This window comes from Cyanistes caeruleus, chromosome 8 (genome assembly GCF_971803275.1).
Source record: "Cyanistes caeruleus chromosome 8, bCyaCae1.hap1.1, whole genome shotgun sequence".
Lineage (NCBI taxonomy): Eukaryota > Metazoa > Chordata > Aves > Passeriformes > Paridae > Cyanistes > Cyanistes caeruleus.
The window spans coordinates 16123610-16146419 of NC_141708.1; the positions used below are offsets into that span (position 1 = coordinate 16123610).

Sequence of the window (22810 nt, forward strand, 5' to 3'; positions counted from 1 at the left end):
GACGAAGTCAAACTCTTAGGAGAAAGTTGACTCAAAAACTACTAGTAGGAAATGGATCATCCATTTCCAGCCAGACTAACATAGCTTGAAAGATTTTTTGCTGTCTTCTCTTAATTGTTTATTTATAGAAAGCCATTCACAAACATGTGAAGTCTCAAGGTAGATCTGCAGGCAAATGAATGACCACTGTGTGCACAGAGCAGGGGATGCAAGTGTAGCCACTGTCCTCTGAATCCAGACTCATATCAACAACAAATGGCATGAGCTGAGCCAAGGAGCTCCGGGTACTTTGTAAGGGACAACAGTGTACACTGTCGCCATCACAACTGTTCCTCTTGGTGGCAGTCTGAGTACAGAGGTCAAGGACAGAACGGAATAGAAAGGATTGCCCTTTGCTCCATGCCAGCCTGTGTACTGCCTGTTTTTGTAATTTAATGACGCGACATTTTGTTTAGGGAGTAAATTTACACTGAACTCTTTACAAACACTATTTACTAACAAAACCAGACTAAAATGGCACCTCTATTCTCTTTAGCAAGTCTTTCTGAGGGTTGCAATTATGAATTGAATTTTTTTTTCTGGGCATATTACTAAAATGGAAACAATTTGAAACAAAGACCTGAAGTTCTCCAACAGGGTGGCCACCCAGGTGAGAATCTAAATCATCTAAATCATAAATGATGGAAGACACAGACATGATGAAGTGAGTCCAGCAATGAACCACAAAGATCACAAAGCAATAGGAGAATCTGACAAAAATAGAGGCTGAGAGAGCTGGGACTCTTCAGCCCAAAAAGGTTTGAGGGGATCTCAACAACATGCATACTGACAGGAGGACATGAAGAAGAGAGTCAGACCCTCCTTGGCAGTGCTGAATAAACATTCTCAATAGTAAAACCTTGTCAAGTAACCTAAAATCACCAGGGAGTAAGTGTGAGAATGGCTGAGATGAAAACACTTCTGCCTTTTGCCTTAGTCTGTGTACTAAAATTCATGCCAAGCTATGAAGAAATCCATGCTTTTGGTCAAAGCTGAAGCGCATCTGGCAACCCAGGTTAACCCCTTTACACTAGACTCTCCCCCAGAGTCTATAATCTCTGTTGATTATTAATTTCATGATCCCCTAGAGCTAATAATTGTTAGTTTCACGAGAACATAAACATTTGCAGCTCTATGGAAATAGCAGTGAACTTACTATCTTCAGCATTTATGTTTTTAATATTGTTTCTGTAAGGAAAGGGATAGAAAATTATTGTAAAAGAAACATGAAATTAAGGATGTTTATAAGGGTTCCCAGAAAATACCGAGTCAGTGACACCAAAACATTTCAGCATGTTAGGGTCACAGAGTACCTGCTGTAAAAAACGTACAGAATCCATTCTCACAACTTATCCATTTAGAAAAAAAACCCAAATAACCCTAAACATTAATTTCTTCACTCTCCAATGTCCAGACAGTGACCACGATATTAACCCCATCAAAAGTCATGCAATTGAAATAAGCATGTTTGATCTGCGTTTTTTCAGAAAATCTTAACTGAATAAACCACATTAACTGCTACCAGGATGGGCAGAGACATTCAGATACAAACATTGAGCTGAACTGGGAAACCTTATAAATACCTTTGACATTTACGTGCTGCCTGAATCTATTTAAATAACCATGTCTGTCAGTTATCCTTCTTAGGAGTTTCCATGTATCACAAGGGCTCAGGAACAGTCTACTACTAAGAACTACTCCATAAATAGTTTGATTTCTGTAGGTACTACAAACGTCAAAGGCAAACGACATCACATGTATTAAAATCACAAAGCAAACATACTTTTGAGAGTCTCTGAAATTAAATTAAGTTTAAATACAAATGTGAATTAGCTTTAATAAAGATAAAATGTTCAATACTGTGGAAAAAAAGGATAGTAAAGGAGACAGAACAGAAAATAAATGTCATATTCCAGCAAAGAAACTTAAAAATTCATTACAACATTTCAAAACCAACTTCTATTGGTTTCTGCTATTTCTTTCCATGTCATTTCACATTTGACAGTGCAAGAGTGCAATTTTAAGAGTGAATCTAAATTAAGGAAAATACAAAAACAACTGCTTTATGATACAAGAATGATTATGGAACAGCCCAGCTACAATATTTTATTACAAAGAAAATGTATCACCTAACATAGTACTTAATTAAAAAGTTCTCTTTATTTGTTATATCAAGGTAAAAATACTGTAGTTTATCCTTTGTAAAAACAGATCAGCATGAGGGAGATTCTGTGGAAGCATGATAAGCATTTTAGGTGATCTTGCAGATAGAAAAAAGTGATAATAAAATTATATTAAATTTGTTAGTTTACAAAAATGTAAACTCCCAACCTTCCTGCCCCAAAAGAAAATGGTACCACCTGGTCAGGTTGCCTGTATTCACTTATTCTCTCTCCAGAGAGTGACATGCCACTCTATTTCACTGAATTAATGTGATGACAATATAAATAATTGATGTTTAAACTGATCTATCATGTGTGATAAAGATAAATGTGTAAGTCTTATATAGAAGTTAGTTTTTTAGAATTTTTTAGCTGGGCATGAGACAGATCCTTTATAGGCACCATCTACTTCAAAGAAATTACTATGTGGAATGTTCTAAAGTCGGAAAAAAAATATGACTGAATGCAAAATGCAAAAAATGTTACTATTCCTTCACATGATTTCATTGAGGCTCTTCAACATCCTCTTCTTTTAAAACACAGAATGAAAAGTAATGAGCTAGTAATTAGGAAGAGGACAAGAAATAATTTAGCTCTATGTAGTTATATACAAAATTCTTTTCAAGTCTCTACTGCTTTTATATGTATTGATCAAATATTGAAACTACTAATATTGAAATCGAGTAAGAATAAATGTGCCTTTCTTCTGCTGTTTTCTTGCAAGCTCTGTGTGTATATAATGGTGAGAACACTCTGCTGTGCTGCCACAAGTTCCTATCACTGGGTCACCTGTCAAGAAGTTGCTGCAAACTCACACACCCACCAGGGAGGGACCTGTCCCCGAGGCTGCTGGGGGCAGCAACACAGTCAGAGAAAATGAGCCAGGCCAAAATGTGTTTGTAATGTGCTGATTCTCATGTAGCTTTAAAAATCTGTAGAGCATCTGTAGTCTGGCAAAAATTAGTGCCATACACAGTGTTTCATATCATGGTCAGAGGGAAAAGTAACATTAGGTGTCATTGAGCATCTATCAGTGACCTGTTCTTTGTGCTTGACAGTATCTGTGTCAGTTGTCCATGTTGATACTTTGAGATCTGTTGATAAAAACAAATGTCGACACACTGTGGCTTCTGGCAAACAGATGATGTTGTACTTTGGCAATACTCTTTTCAAATTTAGAATGGCCAAAGGGTGAATGTTTTATTTTCTTACACCAAGAATCTCTCATTGCTTCTGATTTGGATGCCATAAACAGAAGAAAGATTAATTGCAGTCCTCCTACTGTGCTGGAATTTCGATCTGTTTCAATGATCACAGATCATTTACTGTCATAGTTGGCACTTAAATTAGGCCTTCTCACACATGTAGATTTGGAATGTGTGCTCCTCAGATTCAACATATTTTCCACCATTCCTTTTCCATTCATGTGTGTAACGTAAAACTTCTAATGACAGGAAACTTCAAACATGTATAACCATATATCTGTATCTATATAGATACATGGTTATCTATGGTATATCTATGACCAAACTCAAGATTCTCTCTTTGCCTAGTATTTGTCAGTTAGTTTACTTTTAGTGCTATTTAATAGAACAGACATCTCCAACTTTTTCTGAAGAAAGTGTAGACCCTGACTGGATATTTATGCTTATCGAATAAAAACTTTACTGTTTCCTCAATTCAGTTTGAATTTAATCAATTTTCTGATTTTATTCTTTCTTTTGGCTCTCTTCTTTTGAAGGAAAAAAACCCAAAACAACCAAGCCATATCTGGCTGTGCTAAATCGAATTTTAATTCTTTTATTCCATCGTCACCTAGATAAATCATTGGAGTGCTTGAGGATTTCACACATTTTATTCATATAGCTTTATAATTATTTACTTTTAGTAATCCAATTTCTATCATCTCCTGACTATTTCAAGGAAATCTAAGTTCTACCATTTAAAAGATTTCGCTGTAGCATTCTGTTTTCTTGCCCTTAAGTGCCTCTCACAAATACACGTGTGTACATCTGTGCACGTGTATAATGTGGGCTAAGTATCTGGGTGGAATTTGTCATATGAAGTTTTAATAGGAACTTCTGTGTGCACAGTACAGTATATATACTGTGAATGAAGGAGATAACATACAGGTATACATATCTACACATCAGACAATTTTATAAGAATTAATTGATTAGTTTAAAATGCTAAAATGATTCCCTGAGGATTTATGAGCTAAGAATGCTCAGGGGTTTAGTGTCCTGACATCTCTTTAATTAGCGGTCTCCAAGATCTCACACTAAGAAGATGCTAAGCCAGTGCCTTCTGTCATATCTCAAGAGCATCAGAAGGCTTGGAAGCCACAGAGGAAGATGAATCTATTATGTCTGTGAGCTATACAATATGTACAAAGTACATTTTTCTTACTAGTAACAGGTTAGGACTTCTTGCTGCCATTCCTGCTTTGATGGTGATGCAGCTCTAAAAGAAATCCTAAGAAAAATCCAGCAAAAATGGGTGACGTAAATAAAGATGCCGTTGAAAAATACTTGGAGAACAACCCCCAGTTTGCCAAGGAGTATTTTGACCGAAAAATGAGACCAGAAGTGGTGGGAAGTATCTTTAACGTGAACCCTGGAGATGTGAAGGAAGGAGTCAGCTTCAAAGACATGTCCCGTCTGGAGGAGAGTAACATAATTTTTGAGTTGGTAACAGAAATTCAGGATGAGGCATGTGTTATGGAAAAGATGGTGCACAAGGCCCTGCAGAGGCTGGCACAGCTGCTGGCAGCTGATCGGTGTAGTATGTTCGTTTGTCGTTCCCGAAATGGTATTCCAGAGGTAGCCTCCAGGATTCTTGATATCACTCCAACTTCCAACTATGAGGAGAATTTGGTGAAACCAGAAAATGAGACTGTTTTTCCTCTGGACATCGGGATAGTGGGATGGGTTGCTCATACCAAGAAGTTTTTTAATGTACCTGATGTGACAAAGGTAAGTGACTTGTCTTGGGGTGTGGGGTTCTGTTCATTTGCTTATTCAGCCTCCTGCCCAGGGCTTGAGGTAAAAAGTTGTTCTTCAGAAAAATCTCAGAGACCAGTAACATGAGAAATACATCAGCAGAGATGGCTTAAAATTCAATAGAACCACATCATATAGCCTAGTGAGGTGTTTTCAGTGTCCTTGTAGTAATTCTAATGTCAATGACTATAATAATGGAGGAGAATATCAGATTAATAGAGACCATTAAATACCCGAGTTTCTGCTGAACAAGGCAGGCTTGTATTCTGCTTTCCAGTATGGGTTTGCAAGTGTTCTCTGTTATCATTCCATGCTGCCATGCATGCATCTCTGAGTCATTTAATTTGCAGCTTTTGTAATGAAGATGTATCCTTATTAGTAAGTGAATGAGGAAAGAGAATGTCAACATACATATTCAGCTTCATGTCAGTGTTTGACTGAAAATGGGTTTGATTTTAAGTATGTCTGTATCCAGGGCTTTTGTTCAAAACTGTCTGTAGAAGAAAATTATTGAGTCAGAGCTATTCTGACATTTTTGAAGTTCCTGTTGAATCTGCACTGAATCACCTTTATTCTTTAAGGTGCTGATAAGAGTTTATTTATTATTTATTAATTTTATTTAAATCTTTATTATTATTATTTATTCCAAATGTTAATTAAAACTATGAGTGACCTAACAAAAGGTAAACATGCATGTATGAGGTTTACTTCAGAAACTGTTCTGAAATACATGGGGAAATATAAACATGCTTTGAATTTTAAGATTTCTTTAAAAATAACTAACTGTGCATCATCAAATGCTGGCATCTTCATTTCTTTTTAGTCCTATGCCAAAAATCTGAACATAATCAAGTGGTAAGATAAGATAATTATCAAGATGACAGTCTGGATTCTCAGTATTTCCTATACAGTCAATTTAAAATTCCAGAATATTTTAGAGATAGAAACCACTAGTCCTGAGCTCCATGAAAATAATCAAAGTATTTATACAGGGCAATTAACTATGTTTTGCAAGAGGTAAACAATAAATAATATATTTTATCATGGTAAAAGTTATAAAGGACTACTTTTAAAGCTCAGAATCAAATGAATATTCATATATATGAAAATAACATTCCAATATACAGTAAACTGCCTCAGATGTAAGTAGAAATCACAGGGGCAAACAGAAGACTGACTGATTTGAGAAAACAATCAGTTCATTTTCAACTGCCCACTAATACCCTTTCTTCAATGGCTGCTGTTCTGACAAGAAGTGTCTGATTTACTGCCTCTTACCACCACGTGGGGAGATTGGAGGATAATCCAAGTTCATAAGACTGATTACACGCGAAAAGATCAGGAGGATCAAGAAAGATGTGCCTCCTATCAGACACTGCACTGCTTCTTAATATCATTAAGTGAGAGGCGCCCAGAGCAGAGCTAACCAAATATTTCTGTGTTTGCAATAGGATTTGTTCAAAATTTTGTGACAAATGTTATTTATGTATGCTTAAGTAAGAGAACTTTTCTGTCCATCTGATCCTGCTAGGTGTTTTGCACTCATAAAATAATGTCAGCTGAGTATCTGTTATTATTAAATCATTCTAAGGTAATCTTTACTTAGGCACCCATTTACTCTCTTAGGATTACTGAGGTCTATGCCATTAGGCACACATTTAAAAATGCAATTCAACTATGGTCCCATTAATCTAAGTCTGGTAACTAAATATCATCAGAATATTGGCAGTTTATTAGATCATTACAAAACTCCCAGAGACTTCTCTGGGACCAAAGTCTGATATTTAAAAACAACCCTAAAGACATCAAAATGTCAGCACTGTCATTCTTTGTGTACAAAAAGTCAGTGTCCAAGTTCACACTCCTCACACGAGCAGAGCTCCCAATTATGTCACCAAAATCTTTATCTCCATAGCAAACCCAGAACTGCAGTTTGAGTCAGTAATGTTTAATGTGTATAATTAGTCTATGGCAGCAGAAATACACAGCTACTGAAGTCTTTATCACATTTCAGAAAGGATAATTATTTTACAGTTCACTACATACACACTTCAGTCAAACAAGATTGCCTGCTACCCAAATTCTGAACAAAAAATAACAGGAAGAGCTAAGCCAGAGAAGAATTTTTCCCCTAGTGCCTTGTCAGAATAAAAAATGCACAATGATTATTTCTCATTGGATACAGTACTTAAAGAAGTTACATCTAGCCACTTTTTACTGTTGACACAGGCCATATCCAAATAGCATAGTGTTTTTTAACTCTAAAGTACATGACAACATTGACAAAAGCATGGTGTGACATTTTCATGCTTCAATCATTACTGCTTTATAACAAAAGTAAATGCAATAAAAGATCACAACAGCAATAAATCATTGAAAAAAATTTGACTCTACTTTTAGTTCCTGGTAACCAGTTCTTTAGGGATTATCTCCCTCTTCTAACTGGAAAGGTACCAATAAACGTGAGGAAGCTCCTCATCCTGACTAATGCTCCAGAAAATAAAAGGGGAGGAAAAGATACAGACCTTCGATAATTAACTTAGTAGGCAGTCTCCTCCCCACAAGATTATGGACCTGTTGACTGTGAGAGCTAATAGTATTTAATCCAGGATTTAATAGCTGTGAGAAACAGAAGGCCAGGCAGGACCATTAGCCTAATAATTTGTCTCACATTATTCACAGGGTCTAGCAGAGTATATGCGTCAAATATTACAAAGTAAAATAATAGGCTGCAAAAAATTTGCTATGTCCATTAATAGGCTTTTAACAGTAACTGATAACACAGACAACATTATAAAGGAGAACACAATTACCTTACATTTTTCTCCAAGGCATTATTTCCAAAAAAAGCTAAGAACTTAAAAATAGTTCTACAAGGAGTATGTCTTTTTTGGAGAATCAAAATCTCCCATTCTCAGCTTGTAAGAACCAATAATAAAGACTTTTTAAATTTGCTTTAATCCACAACCTATTTAAATTACTGCACTGTTCCTTTCAATTCAGAGGCATTTGAAGATAAGGATTTAATTAAGGATTGGAAATTCAAGAAATAATATTCTTCATTTTAGTTGAGTATAAAATTATAAAAATGTTGAAAAAATGCTTCAAAAGAAGTGAAGGCTTTTGGCTTAGATCTATAGAGGTGCTGAAATATTTGGATGCTGAATTATCAGTCCTCATTTCTAGAGGTCTTGCAGTGGAACTCACAACCCCCAGTGAAGTGAAGAATCAAGAGACCATTGGAGAGTCCAACTCAGATTAAGCAGCCAGAAGAGTGATTGTTGTGGCACCTAATTTAACCACTGGAAACCTATGGTACAAATCAACTTAAACACATCTTCAAGTTGCAAGCTTTGGTATCATCCATTCGTAAGCTGATCCAGCTTCAGAACAGCAGCTCTCCACTTTAACCCAAGAATGGGAGAGACTTTAATTCCACGCCTGTCTAAACTGACAGCAGTTTCAGATTAATGTGGATGTTCTTGTCCCCAGACTCCAGGCTGTCTGAGGTAGCTTTTTACATGGAAGAATATGCACTGCAACTGTTAATGTCTGCTCCTCCATTTTATCTCATCTTGATAATAAACACCAGATTATCAGAAACTCATACTCAACAAATATTTACTGGAAAAATGGAAATGTTCCAGTCTTCTATAATGGCAAAGATTTAGTTGATTTACTAGAAAATATTTTAGCACAGGAGCAAATTTCTATTAATTGTGCCTTCCAGAAGAAAACCCCAACCAATTATTTCCTTTAGTTACTATTCTAAGAGGAAAGTTTCCAAAACTGAAGAAAAAAAGTATATTAAAAATTAAAATTAAAATTAAAAATTAAAAGCTCCCTTTTATCTAATTTTCTTGTTTCATGTAAAAAACCAATATAATACAGTTCCAATTTCTAAAAGTTGCAAAATAGTCACTACTGTGGCAAATAACAAGCAGGCATGTCAGTGACATAACTGAAAAGTTCAACCCCCAAGTGCTGTTAAATATATATTAATTTCTCCTTGATTCAGTTTCAGAACTCTAGTTAATAAAAAAGTCAATTTGTTCTGCTCTTGAAATTTAGATTCCTTACAATATGTAGGTTTTGGAGTGTGGGCTAAGAAAGGGCCAGATAGATGGTAGTATGTGCTTTTTATTTTCTATTCATACTCAATTATATCATTGTGAAACAAAAACATTTGTGACTTGAAATTAGGCTAAGTAGAAGTGATGAAGCATTATAGCACATTAATACCATCTATCAAGTAGTTAAAATTTCTGAGACAATGGAAGACAATCAGTGGAAGAAGAAAATATCAGGAAGAGAAGAAAATACTGTAGAGCAACCAGAAAGAAATGTAGAGATAACGCAAAGGAATATGTGCAGTCTGAGCTCATCTATCCAACACAGAACCTCCCACCCAATAGGAGCAAAATAGTCACAACTGCAAGGGGTCACAGTAACCCCTTCTTCCTCTGTGCTTTACAAGGGCAAAGAGGTGGACAAAAACAGGCATCTGCTGTCTTGGCCCTGTCACCTCACCTGCAGGATTAACTCTTATCCCTTGTTGTGTTGGGTCACTCCAGCCACAGGCAGCATTGCAGGGAGGAGTGGCTGGAAAGCTGCCTGGCAGAAAAAGACCTGAGGGTGCTGATCAACAGTAGCTGAACATGAGCCAGCAGTGCCCAGATGGGCAAGAAGGCCAAGGGCATCCTGGCTTGGATCAGAAACAGTGTGGCCAGCAGGACCAGGGCAGAGATTGCTGCCCTATACCAAGCACTGGTGCGGCTACACGTCGAATCCTGTGTCCAGTTGTAGGCCCCTCACTACAAGAAACATATTGAGGTGCTGGAACATTCCAGAGCAGGGTGACAAAGCTGAAGGAGGATCTGGAACACAAGTCCTGTGAGGAATGGCTAAAGTATCTGGGGGTGTTGAGCCTGGAGAAAAGTAGGCTCAGAGTGTCTACAAATCCCTGAAAGGTGGGAGTCAGCCTCTTCTCCCAGCTAACAAATAATAGGATAACAGGAAGCGGTTTCAAGTTGTGCCAGGAGAGGTTCAGATTGGATATTAGGAAATATTCTTCCATCAAAAGGGTTGTGCTAGCCGGTCATGCTAGCTTGGTGCTGGAGCTGGCTTCCTGCAAATCCAGGATATGTTGCATATCTCAGGATCTATTTAAAGAACTGATCATTGTATAATAAATGGCTTGGTATCTCAGCATTAAGTGGAGCTAGTAGGAAATGGCTGCAAATATACTACAGTTAAGCAGTTAGCAGCAGATTTCCTTTCCATAATTTCTCTTTCAAAGCCTATTTTATGATTTAACTGAGAGCTGAAAGTTCAAAACATTGCTCTAAAAGATAGTTTGATTTATAAGATCAGGCTCAAGTAGACTAAGTCCACATTGATGTAGTCATGGAGGCAACAAGATGTTGTTCTGGCTCTGGTACTGCAGACCATGTTTCTTGCTTATTTGTCTATGAATATGATTTCTTAGATATTGTTAAAAGTGATTTTCTTCATAAAAAAGAAAGAGCTTATGTTCCCAAGAGAAAATATTTTTAAAACTCTGTTGGAAATAAAGGCTTCAAAACACCTAGAAATTATGTATAAAATATTTAATAATGAAAAGGCTAAATCTAAGCACAATGTTTTGCTTATATATGCAAATAATGTGAGACAGGAGTCTTTGTATGTGTTGTGGGAATGCTGCCAATGCATTAGAAGGTATTTTTATCTTTCTGCTTCACACTACCTAGGCACAGGATGGCTTGTGGTTACTGAACTTTCTGTTTATTAACAGAGACTTGTATTAAAATATTTCTATCCTTTGCAAAAAATGCACGACAAAAATGCTTCTGAACACTTCTGATCACCACTGCTTGTACCTTTTTTCTGGAGTTATTAAACAAAGTAAGACATGCTCATTTGCTGTCTGCAGATCCCTTTTAAGTATTCAGAAACCCAGGAGCATCTGAAATGTTTGTTTATTCCTTCAGAGCAGAGTACAGTACCCTAAACCCAGGAATCTGGGCCTTGCCAGGAACGCTAGATGCTCATAGTGACACAGAGGGACTACAAGACAGGGTCAAGTTATCAGTCTGATTTACTGGGTTTTCAATAGCTAAAACAGTCAGAAACACAAAACCTGAAGCTCATAACCACACCCAAGTCCAGAATGGTTGTGTCAGTAGATAATACATCCTACAGAAAAACGAATATTTCCACGTAATAACATAATTGTTTAGCAGGCTGCGGGACAGTATTTGATTCTTACACAGTAGAGACAGATTACCTGGCATTTTCTCTGGATGTCTGTTAAATTATATACTCCTATATCTTTGTCTGAGAAAACCAAAAAATAACAACTTAGGGAGTTTGTTGGAAACTGACACAGCACCCCCTTTTCACTTGGAAAATATATTCAAAAGTGGCTACACTTCCCAGAGATCTAAATAGAGCCTGCTACATCGAATGACATTTCTAGGGATGACACAGGCTGTCCTTAAGGGAATAAATTCTCTGTAAAGAGAGCCCAGGGCATAAATACAATATTTAAGAGTTACTTCCAGACATTTAATTTGTTCCACTGAAATGCAGCCCTAGAAGGAAATATAAAATGCAAACATAAAAGATGGACTGCCTAAAGACTATGAAAAACAAGGAAAAAGCCCAAATCCTAATATTTTGATGACATAATAAAATTCTTTCTTTTTAGAGTTGTATATGCTATAAATTCAACATATACTAGAATGAAGAGAAGAAGACTATACTAGACAGAAGAGGTGTTGCAATACAACAAAGAGGGGCAAAAGGAAATTAAGAGGAAAAATCTAAACTTTAGAAACAAACAATTTTAGTTCTGGCATTTCCAAGCATTGTCATGCTTGATTTTACAACCTAGAAAAAGCTTACTTGTTTGGGGTTTTGTTCAAGTAGCTTTATGTGTAATCTATGAAAGCTGAAGTTCCATTTTGTGGCATCCTGCAACAAACATTCTCCGGCCTATCAACAAGGAAGACACCTTGGGATGCACCACGCAGATCTCAGCTGCCTAAGCTAATGTAGTAATGAATAGTAGCAATATTTACCAGCTCTGGGAATAGACATGCAGTGTAAGTGGGTTGAGTGCTCATCTCTGAAGAAGTTTGAGTACTGGCAGGTTAGCAGTGAAATGTGAGGGGATGGAAAAAGCTCCATGAAGACAGCGTCTGGCACTTTTAGCTGCTTAGTAGAACGGCATTTCTCAATATGCACATATCAACAGATTCCAAACATCCAACTTATACCTTACCTCACTCAGATGCATTTTCTTAATAACATAACAGAATATAACAATCTTGACAAACAGGTTTCTCTGAAGATGCTTAAACCCTTTTTATTAAATTAAAAAGAACACTAAAGCCTTTGAAGAAAACACCAAGAATTTGGATGTGTTCTCCATGAAGCATGAACTAGCTTCCCAATATTTTTACATTAAAAAATTAAAAGAATAGCTTTTGCTAAACCCTCCTCAGCATTTGGTTTTAAGGATGAAAATGTAAATATGGAGGAGTGAGTTGTGGCTTATTCATTAGTCACATGGTTTTATTCCCACAGGATCACACACTCAACAAAAGCAGCTCTATGTCCTATATCCTATATCCTATATTTATATCCTTTCCTTTAACCAAAAGGGCTTGTAGAGCTGGGAGCAACAGGGATGGAAGTGTGTCAGACAGGAAGGAATAAGAAACAGGTCAGCCAGATGAATACTTGCTGGGGATGCTTCTCTGCCATAAGTATTTGTATACAAGACAGGAGGTACTTCTAAATATTGTATGAGGGAAATACATAACGAATTTTATTTACCAAAATAAACAAATAATAATAAATATTAACATAGCTATGAAGTAATTCTCTAAAATGCAAGCCATATATATTAGATTAATAGGTAGTCACAAGGTCATATTATTATATTTCATTTATTCTTTATTTATTCTGAAAATATTCTCATATTTTTAATTCCCTCAGCATTATAATAACAACCTGCACAGAACTTGGTTTCAGAAGCTATCTTCATAACCAATGCCTCAGTTAGGCTTGTACATATAACTCTGCAAGACTGAGTTAAGTAAGGATAATGGGGTTTTTTCAAAACTGTGAAATGGTGCTCACAGAATTGCAAACATCAGTTATCAAATGAAATGATAATTTGCTGTTGGCATGGTAATTGTTGTGCATTTAACTTGTGATTTTTCCCTTTTCTTTCAGAACAACCATTTTTCTGACTTTATGGACAAAAAAACTGGTTATAAAACAGTCAATATGTTGGCAACTCCAATTACACAGGGTAAAGAGGTGCTTGCTGTTGTGATGGCACTCAACAAATTAAATGCCCCTGAGTTCTCAAAAGAGGATGAAGAGGTAAAATGTCACATAGTAATACAGCTTTTAGTTCAACAAGTAGTTTGAGTGACTCCATATCTTAATTTAATACTTTTGTCTTATTTTTGATCTTTGTCATTTTTAGGTATTTAAAAAATACCTCAACTTTGTATCTTTGATGGTAAGAAATAATCACACGTCGTATCTCTACAATATCGAATCACGAAAAAGCCAGGTATAGCAGCATTTTTTAATAAAAACATTTCATTTTTCTCTGAAACAATTATCATTCCCACTATTTTATATTCTTGCAATTTTATTGATGCAAGAATATAATCTATTTATTCTTTTTTAATTTGTAAACAGTGATGCACCTTATAATTTCACTCTGGAATGCCTAGGATTCATATTTTTATGTTTTCTTACTGTTCTGAACACTATCCTCTTTCTCTTTTATTGTAAATAGATGCTTTTGTGGTCTGCCAACAAAGTATTTGAAGAACTAACAGATATAGAACGACAGTTTCATAAAGCACTGTATACTATTCGAATGTATTTGAATTGTGAAAGATACTCTGTTGGTCTGCTGGACATGACTAAAGAGAAGGTAACAACTATTTTTCCTACTAGCTAGAAACTCTTAACATGAAGTCTCCAAGACACAAAGTTACCACGCTTTCTAATTATTTTTGATAATTCATATAAAATCTAACAATGTTACAAAGATTACATGCAAAATATAAGTATGGCAAAGGATACAACCAAAATAAAAATAAAGGTAATTCTGAAAAACTTTTTCATATGCATAATTCCATGTGAAAAAGGGTAGAGGTACAGGTCTGATTATTGCTTTAAAAATATCTACCTGCTAAAACAACTACGCTGTGCAAATGTTTAGGGATAAGATTAGCCTGCAATTTGCTGGCAAACATCTCTTGTCTGGAATATAATCACCAATGTTTTCTTAAAATTATCTGAAATATGACCGTAGTAAACTATGTAGAAATAAAAATCAAATTGAATACACAATGTGATGTTATCTGTGAATACAGAACTGATTTGGTTTTTTTCCTTTTTCCCTGTATATCATTTTCTCAGGAGTTTTATGACGAGTGGCCAATCCGGCTTGGGGAGGCAGAGCCTTACAAAGGCCCCAAGACACCTGATGGACGAGTGAGTATATTAATTTTTCTTTCTGTGAATCTTAAGTTTGAGATTGAAGTTGTACAAGTCACCTAGATGTTTTTATATTTTTATTTAGGAAGTCAACTTCTATAAGATTATTGACTATCTGTTACATGGACAAGAAGAAATCAAAGTCATTCCGTGAGTATTCATCGGCAGCTTGTGAATCTGTGGTAATTAAATATTGCTGGGATAGAATAGCATGTCTACATTGTAGAAATAAATTAATTTCATTATCTCTCAAAAGGTCACCTCCAGCTGATCACTGGTGTCTTGTCAGTGGATTGCCAACATATGTTGCTGAAAATGGTCTTGTAAGTTCATAGCAAAACTAAAAACTAGCATTTTAAATCATGTAGTTGTTCTGATTGAACAAAAAATCCCAAAAACCTCCCCACGACCAAAATTCTCTACAAAAATACCATGATACTTCTTCCAGTATTTCACTTGGTTCCCAGTGAAATAATTTAAGTCAGTATTTTGGATGGAGACAAGGCCACAGCACAAGTGGTGAAAACAGCAGGATAATTTCCCTAAGATTGTGGTGATATCAGAGGAATAATATATGTGTCTGATGTCACTTTCTAGGTGTGCTAAAAATGTCAAAGTAAGAAAATCATCACATGAAAGGTTTAAAATTTTTCTTAATTTCCTATATCCTCTTTCATAGACATACACAATTCAAAGTCAGGATGTATGACAGCTATGAGTAACCATGTGGCATTTTTAATAGAGCCCTTAGGACTTAATTATTTCTGTCTAGAAACCCCCATGCCATTTTAAACTGGAAGTGATTTTCTTAACCATTATGCCTTTGCACTGTGAGACATTGCTACAAACATTCCAAAATTATGTCTGCTAGAATAACCACATCTAATTTAAGTGTAATGGTTTTAGTTTCTGTACTTAGCTAGGATGCTTACTACTGTTAGCTTAGAAAATAAATATTTCTTTTAAAAATATTAGACCAAGTTTTGATGCAAATTATATTCCATTTAAACAATGTGTAATTTTCCTTATGCTGCAGATTTGTAATATGATGAATGCACCAGCAGATGAATACTTCACATTTCAGGTAAATTCAGTAATGTTAATAATTAGAAATATTGTAGAAAAATGTTCTAGTGCTTGTCACTAATTGGTTATACAGTAGATTGTATAAATAATTTCTCATTTGATTGTGATGCACAAACAAAATATTTTTGTTACATTGCTTATGTTCATAGCTGTATTATTACTTTCAAAGAAATACACATTTCTTATATTTTGGTTTTCCTACAGAAAGGACCAGTGGATGAGTCTGGATGGGTTATCAAAAATGTCTTGTCATTGCCTATTGTCAACAAAAAAGAAGAAATTGTGGGAGTTGCAACTTTTTACAACAGGAAAGATGGAAAACCTTTTGATGAGTATGATGAACAGATCACTGAAGTAAGCTTAATAGGATTAGAGGGTTTGAGGAGCTATGTAATGTTAAAAAAAAATACTGCAGTAAAAAGTAATTTTTATATGTCAAAAGTTTTTCAAATAGGCCATATTAACATCTAACCAAGTCTTTACAATGCAGTTTCTTACAAATCTGAGATTTTATTTCCCTTTATAAAACTGAAAATTTTTGAGTCATCATTTACATTCCAGTGATGAAGAAAAGTTGCTTATAATTTTACTTTTAATACTTTGACTTCTTATTGATGGTCAGCATCACCTAAGTAGCAGGTGTGGTGTGCTGCTTGCCAATGGCTGCCAAGTCTGTGATCATGGGAGTTCACAGAGCATTCATAATCACATACACTCAGACAAGATAAGATGCTGCACAGTGTACCCAAGTCCACCCACCTGACTTAAGCTTCATAAGCCTCAAAGTCCTGTATATAAAATGGGAATATTAATTACTTAATTACTAGGCTGAGGCAAACATCATTAGAAGCTGTGAGCGCTAACAGAACCGGCTGAAGGAAGATAAAGGCCTCCAACAAGTAGAGTAGCACCTTGCTTTTCAAATTATACTACCAGAAATGGGACTTTAAGAAAACTAAGTTCAAATTGTCAGGTTCTGTTGTCATGGCATCATCTCTGCTTTACTTGACTTTGTTGCAGACTCTCACACAGTTCCTGGGTTGGTCTGTTTTAAATACTGACACTTACGACAAAATGAACAAACTTGAAAACAGGAAAGACATTGCTCAGGAAATGCTTATGTACCAGACAAAGGCCACCCCTGCTGAAGTTGAATCTATCCTGGTAAGTTTCTGTCCACAGCCACAAAATTAAAATGGGAAACTTACAACACAAAACCTGAGTTTTCTTATTCTTTTTTGTTTTTAGAAATACAAGGAGAAATTAAATGCAAAAAGTTTAGATGAATGTGATCAAAAGGATCTCATCAGGATTTTGGTAAGTCATCAAACTGAAAATTCTGGTGGTGTATTTATATCAGACAGTAATGTATTCTCATATAGAAAAGGCTGTATATGGTGAAATCCTGGTTAATACAATCAATATTAGCTATCAGTTCCACAGACTAGATGGAGTTGATTTAGTAACACATCCTCAACATCTGCTCTCCTGCTATGCTACAGACCGCACCGCTACCTACAGGGAAGCATTCTGTCCCAAATGTACATCAAGACACTTGGGCAGTCAGAGTTACATAGACATTTTTATGCTAATTAACATGTAAAGTGTTAAATTTATTAATATAGTCATAGGGAAAATGCTGTATCTATAACTGAGTTTAATTTATTTAATTCTGAAATTAAAGAAGGAATAGTGTGGTGAGGCCACTTTCATTCTCAGTAAGAGAATGTAGGAAGGACTGTCCAGTGGAACAAACCTTCCATTATTTTTCCTGCATTTCTGTAAGCAGAGAAGTCTAAAGACAGTGACCCATGACTCCACAGTGGCAAACCAGATTTGACCTAATGTGTTCTCTGCTCTACTACTCTGCTGCTACTAAAACAAAAATGAGTTTGTAGTGCAGTCCTCTGGCTGCCTTAGTATTTCAACCTAGAAAAGCAGTGTCCTTGGAAGAAAGCTCCTATTTTTGCACATTTAGTGCACTTCAGCAGTCCTGAAGCATATGAATTGGCCTACTTTATTTGAAAAAACCTCAAATTCAGAGAAAAGCTGTGCTCTGAATGAAAACACTGAATGAACTTCCACTGTTAATGGATCAAAACAGAGCTAAGTTGAAGAAAAAAGGTTAATAGACACAAAACAATATACAAATATAATACAAATACACAAATCAAAATACACAAATCTGTTGACTTCCAGTACCAACCACTTCATGTATTTCCTACTATTACACCACATTGGCTAATGTACACATAGCCACAGGGAAAAGATTTCATGAAACTCTTTTTTAGTTATGTATATGTGCATGCTGGAACCCATTGGTGTGAATGTTTTACTGGCTTCCACACAACAGATGCTCACACAGCTTGCAAGTGGTGAAATAAAAAAACATCAACAGACAGTGTGTAGCTTCACATGCCATTTAAAGGAAATTTAATTTAGCAGCATGAAAATCTTCAAAAAATAATAGACATTATAAAATTTCTCCACGGGTAGAGCAAAATCTGATTATTTTGATACAGGCTCCAAATTAAAAAACTTAACACTGGTATGAATTTTTAAATCTACAAAAAGCAATTTGTTCTTTCAACATTGTGGAGTCACAAAGTCAAAGGTCTAATATCTTCTGCTATGCCAAGGCCACATGCAAGTGCTTTATCCTATTATAAGACCTGGAATCCCAGATAACTAATAGGATAAAACAGGTGTTTGTAGATCTGATGAATCACCAAGTAATGGGTCTTAAAACAACACTGGTCTAGGTTTCTTTGTCCTTGGTCTCAGATCTGGGTAGATATAAAGGAAAAACCCAGGGAGAAGGAAAGGGATGATCAGCCTTATTTGTTGAAATATATGCATACATTCAGTCATCTTTTTTCTTTCTCCATAAAGTGAAGATCATTTATAGACTACTGAGGAGGAAGAAAGTCATTGTGATAATATAAGCTATTTTTTGTGTTGCATCAGACTTGAAGAATTCTTGTTTGGGTTGGAGCACATTCTTTAAAATACGATGCTGCTCTCCCTAGGCTTTGGGGGAGATGAAGAGTGTTAGTGAAGAGTTCACTAATTGCACTATTACCAGTTAGGCTATTCAATGTGAATCTATATCTTATATACAAAATAGGAAAATTAATTTTCTTGAGAAAAGGATGAATGTTTTAGCTTTGAGATTATGCTAAAAGTGGGAGAATCGTGGGATTTTATATCAGGGAAGAGAATTTCCAAGGACCAAGATTTCTAAACTAAGAAAATGTTGAGATGGTCGCAACCCATTGTGTTGGAATTCAGGGTAGGAATTTCCCAGGGCTTTTATTTATTAATTTTGAGAAGAAAGCCAGCAGTATTCTGATTGTACTTCATAATTTAATACACATCAGTTCAGACTGACACCTGAGGACTTTGAAGACATAGTAAGCATACTGTCCTTGAGCATTATTTTTACTGAAGGAAATTAAAAAAGCTTTTCCAACTTTGTTCCTGACAGAAAACCTCTTGTTTTTTGATATTTCCTAACAGAAAGAAGAACTACCCGATCCGAAAGATTTGGAACTGTATGAATTCCGCTTCAGTGACTTCCCTGTTACAGAGCATGGCCTGATAACTTGTGGAATACGACTGTTCTTTGAGATAAATGTTGTTGAAAAATTCAAAGTCCCGGCTGAGGTCTGGTTTATTTTTCTTGTTTATATTTACTTCTAAGTAGAAGAAAAATAGCTGGTTTACATACTTTAATCTAGAAGTAGGCAATACTAAAATATTAATGGTATGGTTAACAATTTTCCATTCTCAATGAAACATTTACATATTTGTCATAAAAACATAAAATTAATCCCGAATTGTGTAAGCTAGGTAAGGAATTAAATCCATATGCATCTATTAAAGAAAAATTTGCTGTTTCCATGTTTAATTCAATGGAAAACATTTGTTTTCAATGAACTTGTGCAGTTAAGTAAATTAATAGCATATTCTAGTTATTTAATGTGAATTCTTTGTTCTGTTTCAATTAACAGCTATCTGACTCCCTTTTGTTCCCAATAGGTCCTTACAAGATGGATGTACACAGTCAGGAAAGGTTATCGGGATATCACTTACCATAACTGGAGACATGGATTCAATGTGGGACAAACAATGTTTACTCTGCTGATGGTAATGTTGCTAATATTAACCCCAAATTCATTAATTAGCATTTGTTCAACTCCAGATGGAAATTCAGGAAGACACATGCTCAGAGTTACCTGTTTTCTCTTACAGACAGGCAAAATAAAGAAATACTATACAGATTTAGAAGCCTTTGCCATGGTTGCTGCTGCTTTCTGCCATGACATTGATCACAGAGGGACCAATAACTTGTATCAAATGAAGTAAGTATAAGTGATCAAATATATAGAAATGTACTACTTTTAGTGGCAAACAAACAAAAAATGTCAACACTTGCAAAAAAATAAGGTTTATATTCCATACTCATCTGGCATGAATAATTATGCTACAGAAGATTTCTTCCCTAGAGCACTTCAGGCAGTTGAAACACAAAGACAAAATGCCAAGGCAGAATCTTAGAAGTATCACCCAAAGCTGCAATCCATTTTTAAGACTGTAGATTTTTAGAACTCTAGCAATGCTTGGATTGTAGCAGACAGAGTCTCATGAGCATGAGGACACAAAGAAATTAGTAAAGTAAATTAAAATCCATAAATGGATTACTTTTTCAAGACAGGGCATAAGCACTTTTCTGGAGAGGGATTCAAGATGTGACATAGACAATGGCCAGTTTAGAGGGAGACAGATTTTTTTCTGTTTCCCACTGTCTAATTTGACTAGTTCAGTTTTTCTTCCCCACACTCAGTTTCCTGATATAGGTCCTCTCCTGAGGTGTAATCTCTTCACATTATACGAAAGAAAGTCTGAGTCAACAAGCTTGAGTTCTACTGCTGGGTCCACAGGCCCAGAAGTTATACCTCATGAGGTTAAAGCTTTGCAATTCATGCTGTAATATGTTCTGAGAAAATATGCTAAAGGATTTCTTTGTGATTTTTACCTTGTTTGTTATGAAGCAATATTAATCCATTTTTATTTTCCTTTGTATTAAAACATTATGTATCATGGTGAGACCCATTCTCCTGAGAAGTGAACATCCTATCATTTAGTCTTTCATGTGATCTGTAGGGCTTGTTTCCATGTGCTAGCCAGAGAACACATGCTTCTCAGAATGTCATGTATACCAGAAGATTATAATTTTCTGGCTAGTTTACACCAGCTGTATCTCCAGAGTGATTGATCCTTCCCCCCTGACCCTGAATCCACTCCTCACATTTCAGCCTTTTCAGACTGTGCTAGAGCAGTGACGCACAGGGATTTTCTGATTATTCTCAGGGATTCTCCAGGTGACGTAGGAAAGAGAATGACAGATGCTGATTCTTATTCAGTGGACTGCCTCTCATCCAAACAAGTTTAGGGGGGGGGTGTCGTGGGTTGGGTTTAAATCTTTCCACTGTGGTCTTCCCTAGATGAAAACCCTCTACATGTGGTCATACGCAGTAAACCTATTTATAGAACTCATCAGGATTTACCACGACAGTCCTAATCACATCAGAATATACAAGCGCCATATAGTAATCCACCTTGGGTTATCTGGGAAACAGAGCTATAAACCAAGGCAAAAAGGAGGAAAATGCACTTCCAAACATGTAGAATTACTTGGAGCCCATGTAGGTAGGATGCTTCTCCCTTCATCTCACAACCATACTCTGATGCAGAATTTCCTCTTCCTGAAGCTTAGTCCAATGTCAGGAACACTTTAAGACCTGTGGTAAAACTAAGCAAACCTGAGCTACCAGGGTTTTGCTGTTCATAAGATGGATAAAGGCTACTTTTAAGGTGCATAAAAGGACAGCAAAACTGAACATGCAGGATAAAATAAAGGCATATTTTAAATACCAAAATTTTTGAGTTTTGAGGTATATAACAATGACTTTGATTTTCGTGGGCACTGAACATGCAGTGCCTTCCAAGTTCCATCATTACACAGTCACAAAAATGAAGGGAAGCAAGTTGGTTTTTTTCTCTGCATCACACCAATAGCTAATGTATACAGATTACATTATCATACCAATAATATGAAACCTGATTAAAAACTATTGCCTTCAAATTGTATATATATGTTATACTCTAAGGAATTGCTTATTTTTCCACAGGTCAGCTGCTCCCCTGGCAAAACTTCATGGCTCTTCCATTTTAGAAAGGCATCACCTAGAGTACAGTAAAACCCTGCTGCAAGATGAGGTATGTCATGGACCTTCTGCTCATGCCAATCAACACTGATTAATTAGATCCAATCAAGTTCAATGTTCCAAATTTCAAATGGGTCTCATGCATTTCTCTAGGTCCACATCAGAAATGCTAAAATTCAGAAGTTTAAGCCAAATTCTTATGCATTTTCCACTTTTAGAGAACCATTAGTGATTCTGTCTGGAACAGATTAACCTCAGATAGAAAAGCTTTTCTGGGCCTCACTCACACTCAGGTTTTTTCTGTTTGCACAAAACAGCTGATGTTGAAATCAAAGCAAAAAATACAATATATGTACAAAATCTTATCATTAAACGGCTGTGCCTGGTTTACGAGTTCTGAATTCAGCTGCAGGCTTTGACAGCCGATGAACAAAGGGACATGTTCAAGGAGGGCCTCCTTGCCCTCAGGTCAGGCCCGCCGCGCACCCTCCCTGGTTAACAGGGCCGGAGTGTGGCAGCTCCACCGCTCATTTCCTGCTCTGGGCAGCCGCCCCAGCAGCCGTGTCCGAGCTGCTGTGTCCCAGCTACCCTGTCCCAGCTGCCGTGTCCCAGCTACCCTGTCCCAGCTGCCGTGTCCCAGCTGCCCTTCCCAAGCAGCGGGGGTGACGCTCCCACCGCATCCTCAGGCTCAGCTGCCCCTCAGGGTCCTGCTCCTCCACTGGGCCCCGGTCACCCTGCCCTCAGCGGCGTCAGGCTC

The 22810-nt window shown here is 36.4% G+C and overlaps 1 protein-coding gene across 1 annotated transcript in view; it reads left to right on the forward strand.

Moving 5' to 3' along the window:
* Positions 1-460: 460 nt before the first annotated feature.
* Positions 461-22810, forward strand: part of PDE6C (phosphodiesterase 6C) — a 31953-nt gene continuing 9603 nt past the window's right edge. The window contains exons 1-14 of the mRNA XM_023929639.2: positions 461-5176; positions 13448-13600; positions 13707-13796; positions 14028-14168; positions 14660-14734; positions 14823-14887; positions 14994-15060; positions 15774-15821; positions 16028-16177; positions 16844-16987; positions 17072-17140; positions 19343-19489; positions 19865-20187; positions 22018-22105. Of these exons, the coding sequence (XP_023785407.1) occupies positions 4697-5176; positions 13448-13600; positions 13707-13796; positions 14028-14168; positions 14660-14734; positions 14823-14887; positions 14994-15060; positions 15774-15821; positions 16028-16177; positions 16844-16987; positions 17072-17140; positions 19343-19489; positions 19865-20187; positions 22018-22105 (2040 nt within the window). The 5' untranslated portion in view covers positions 461-4696. The remainder of the gene's footprint in view (positions 5177-13447; positions 13601-13706; positions 13797-14027; positions 14169-14659; positions 14735-14822; positions 14888-14993; positions 15061-15773; positions 15822-16027; positions 16178-16843; positions 16988-17071; positions 17141-19342; positions 19490-19864; positions 20188-22017; positions 22106-22810) is intronic.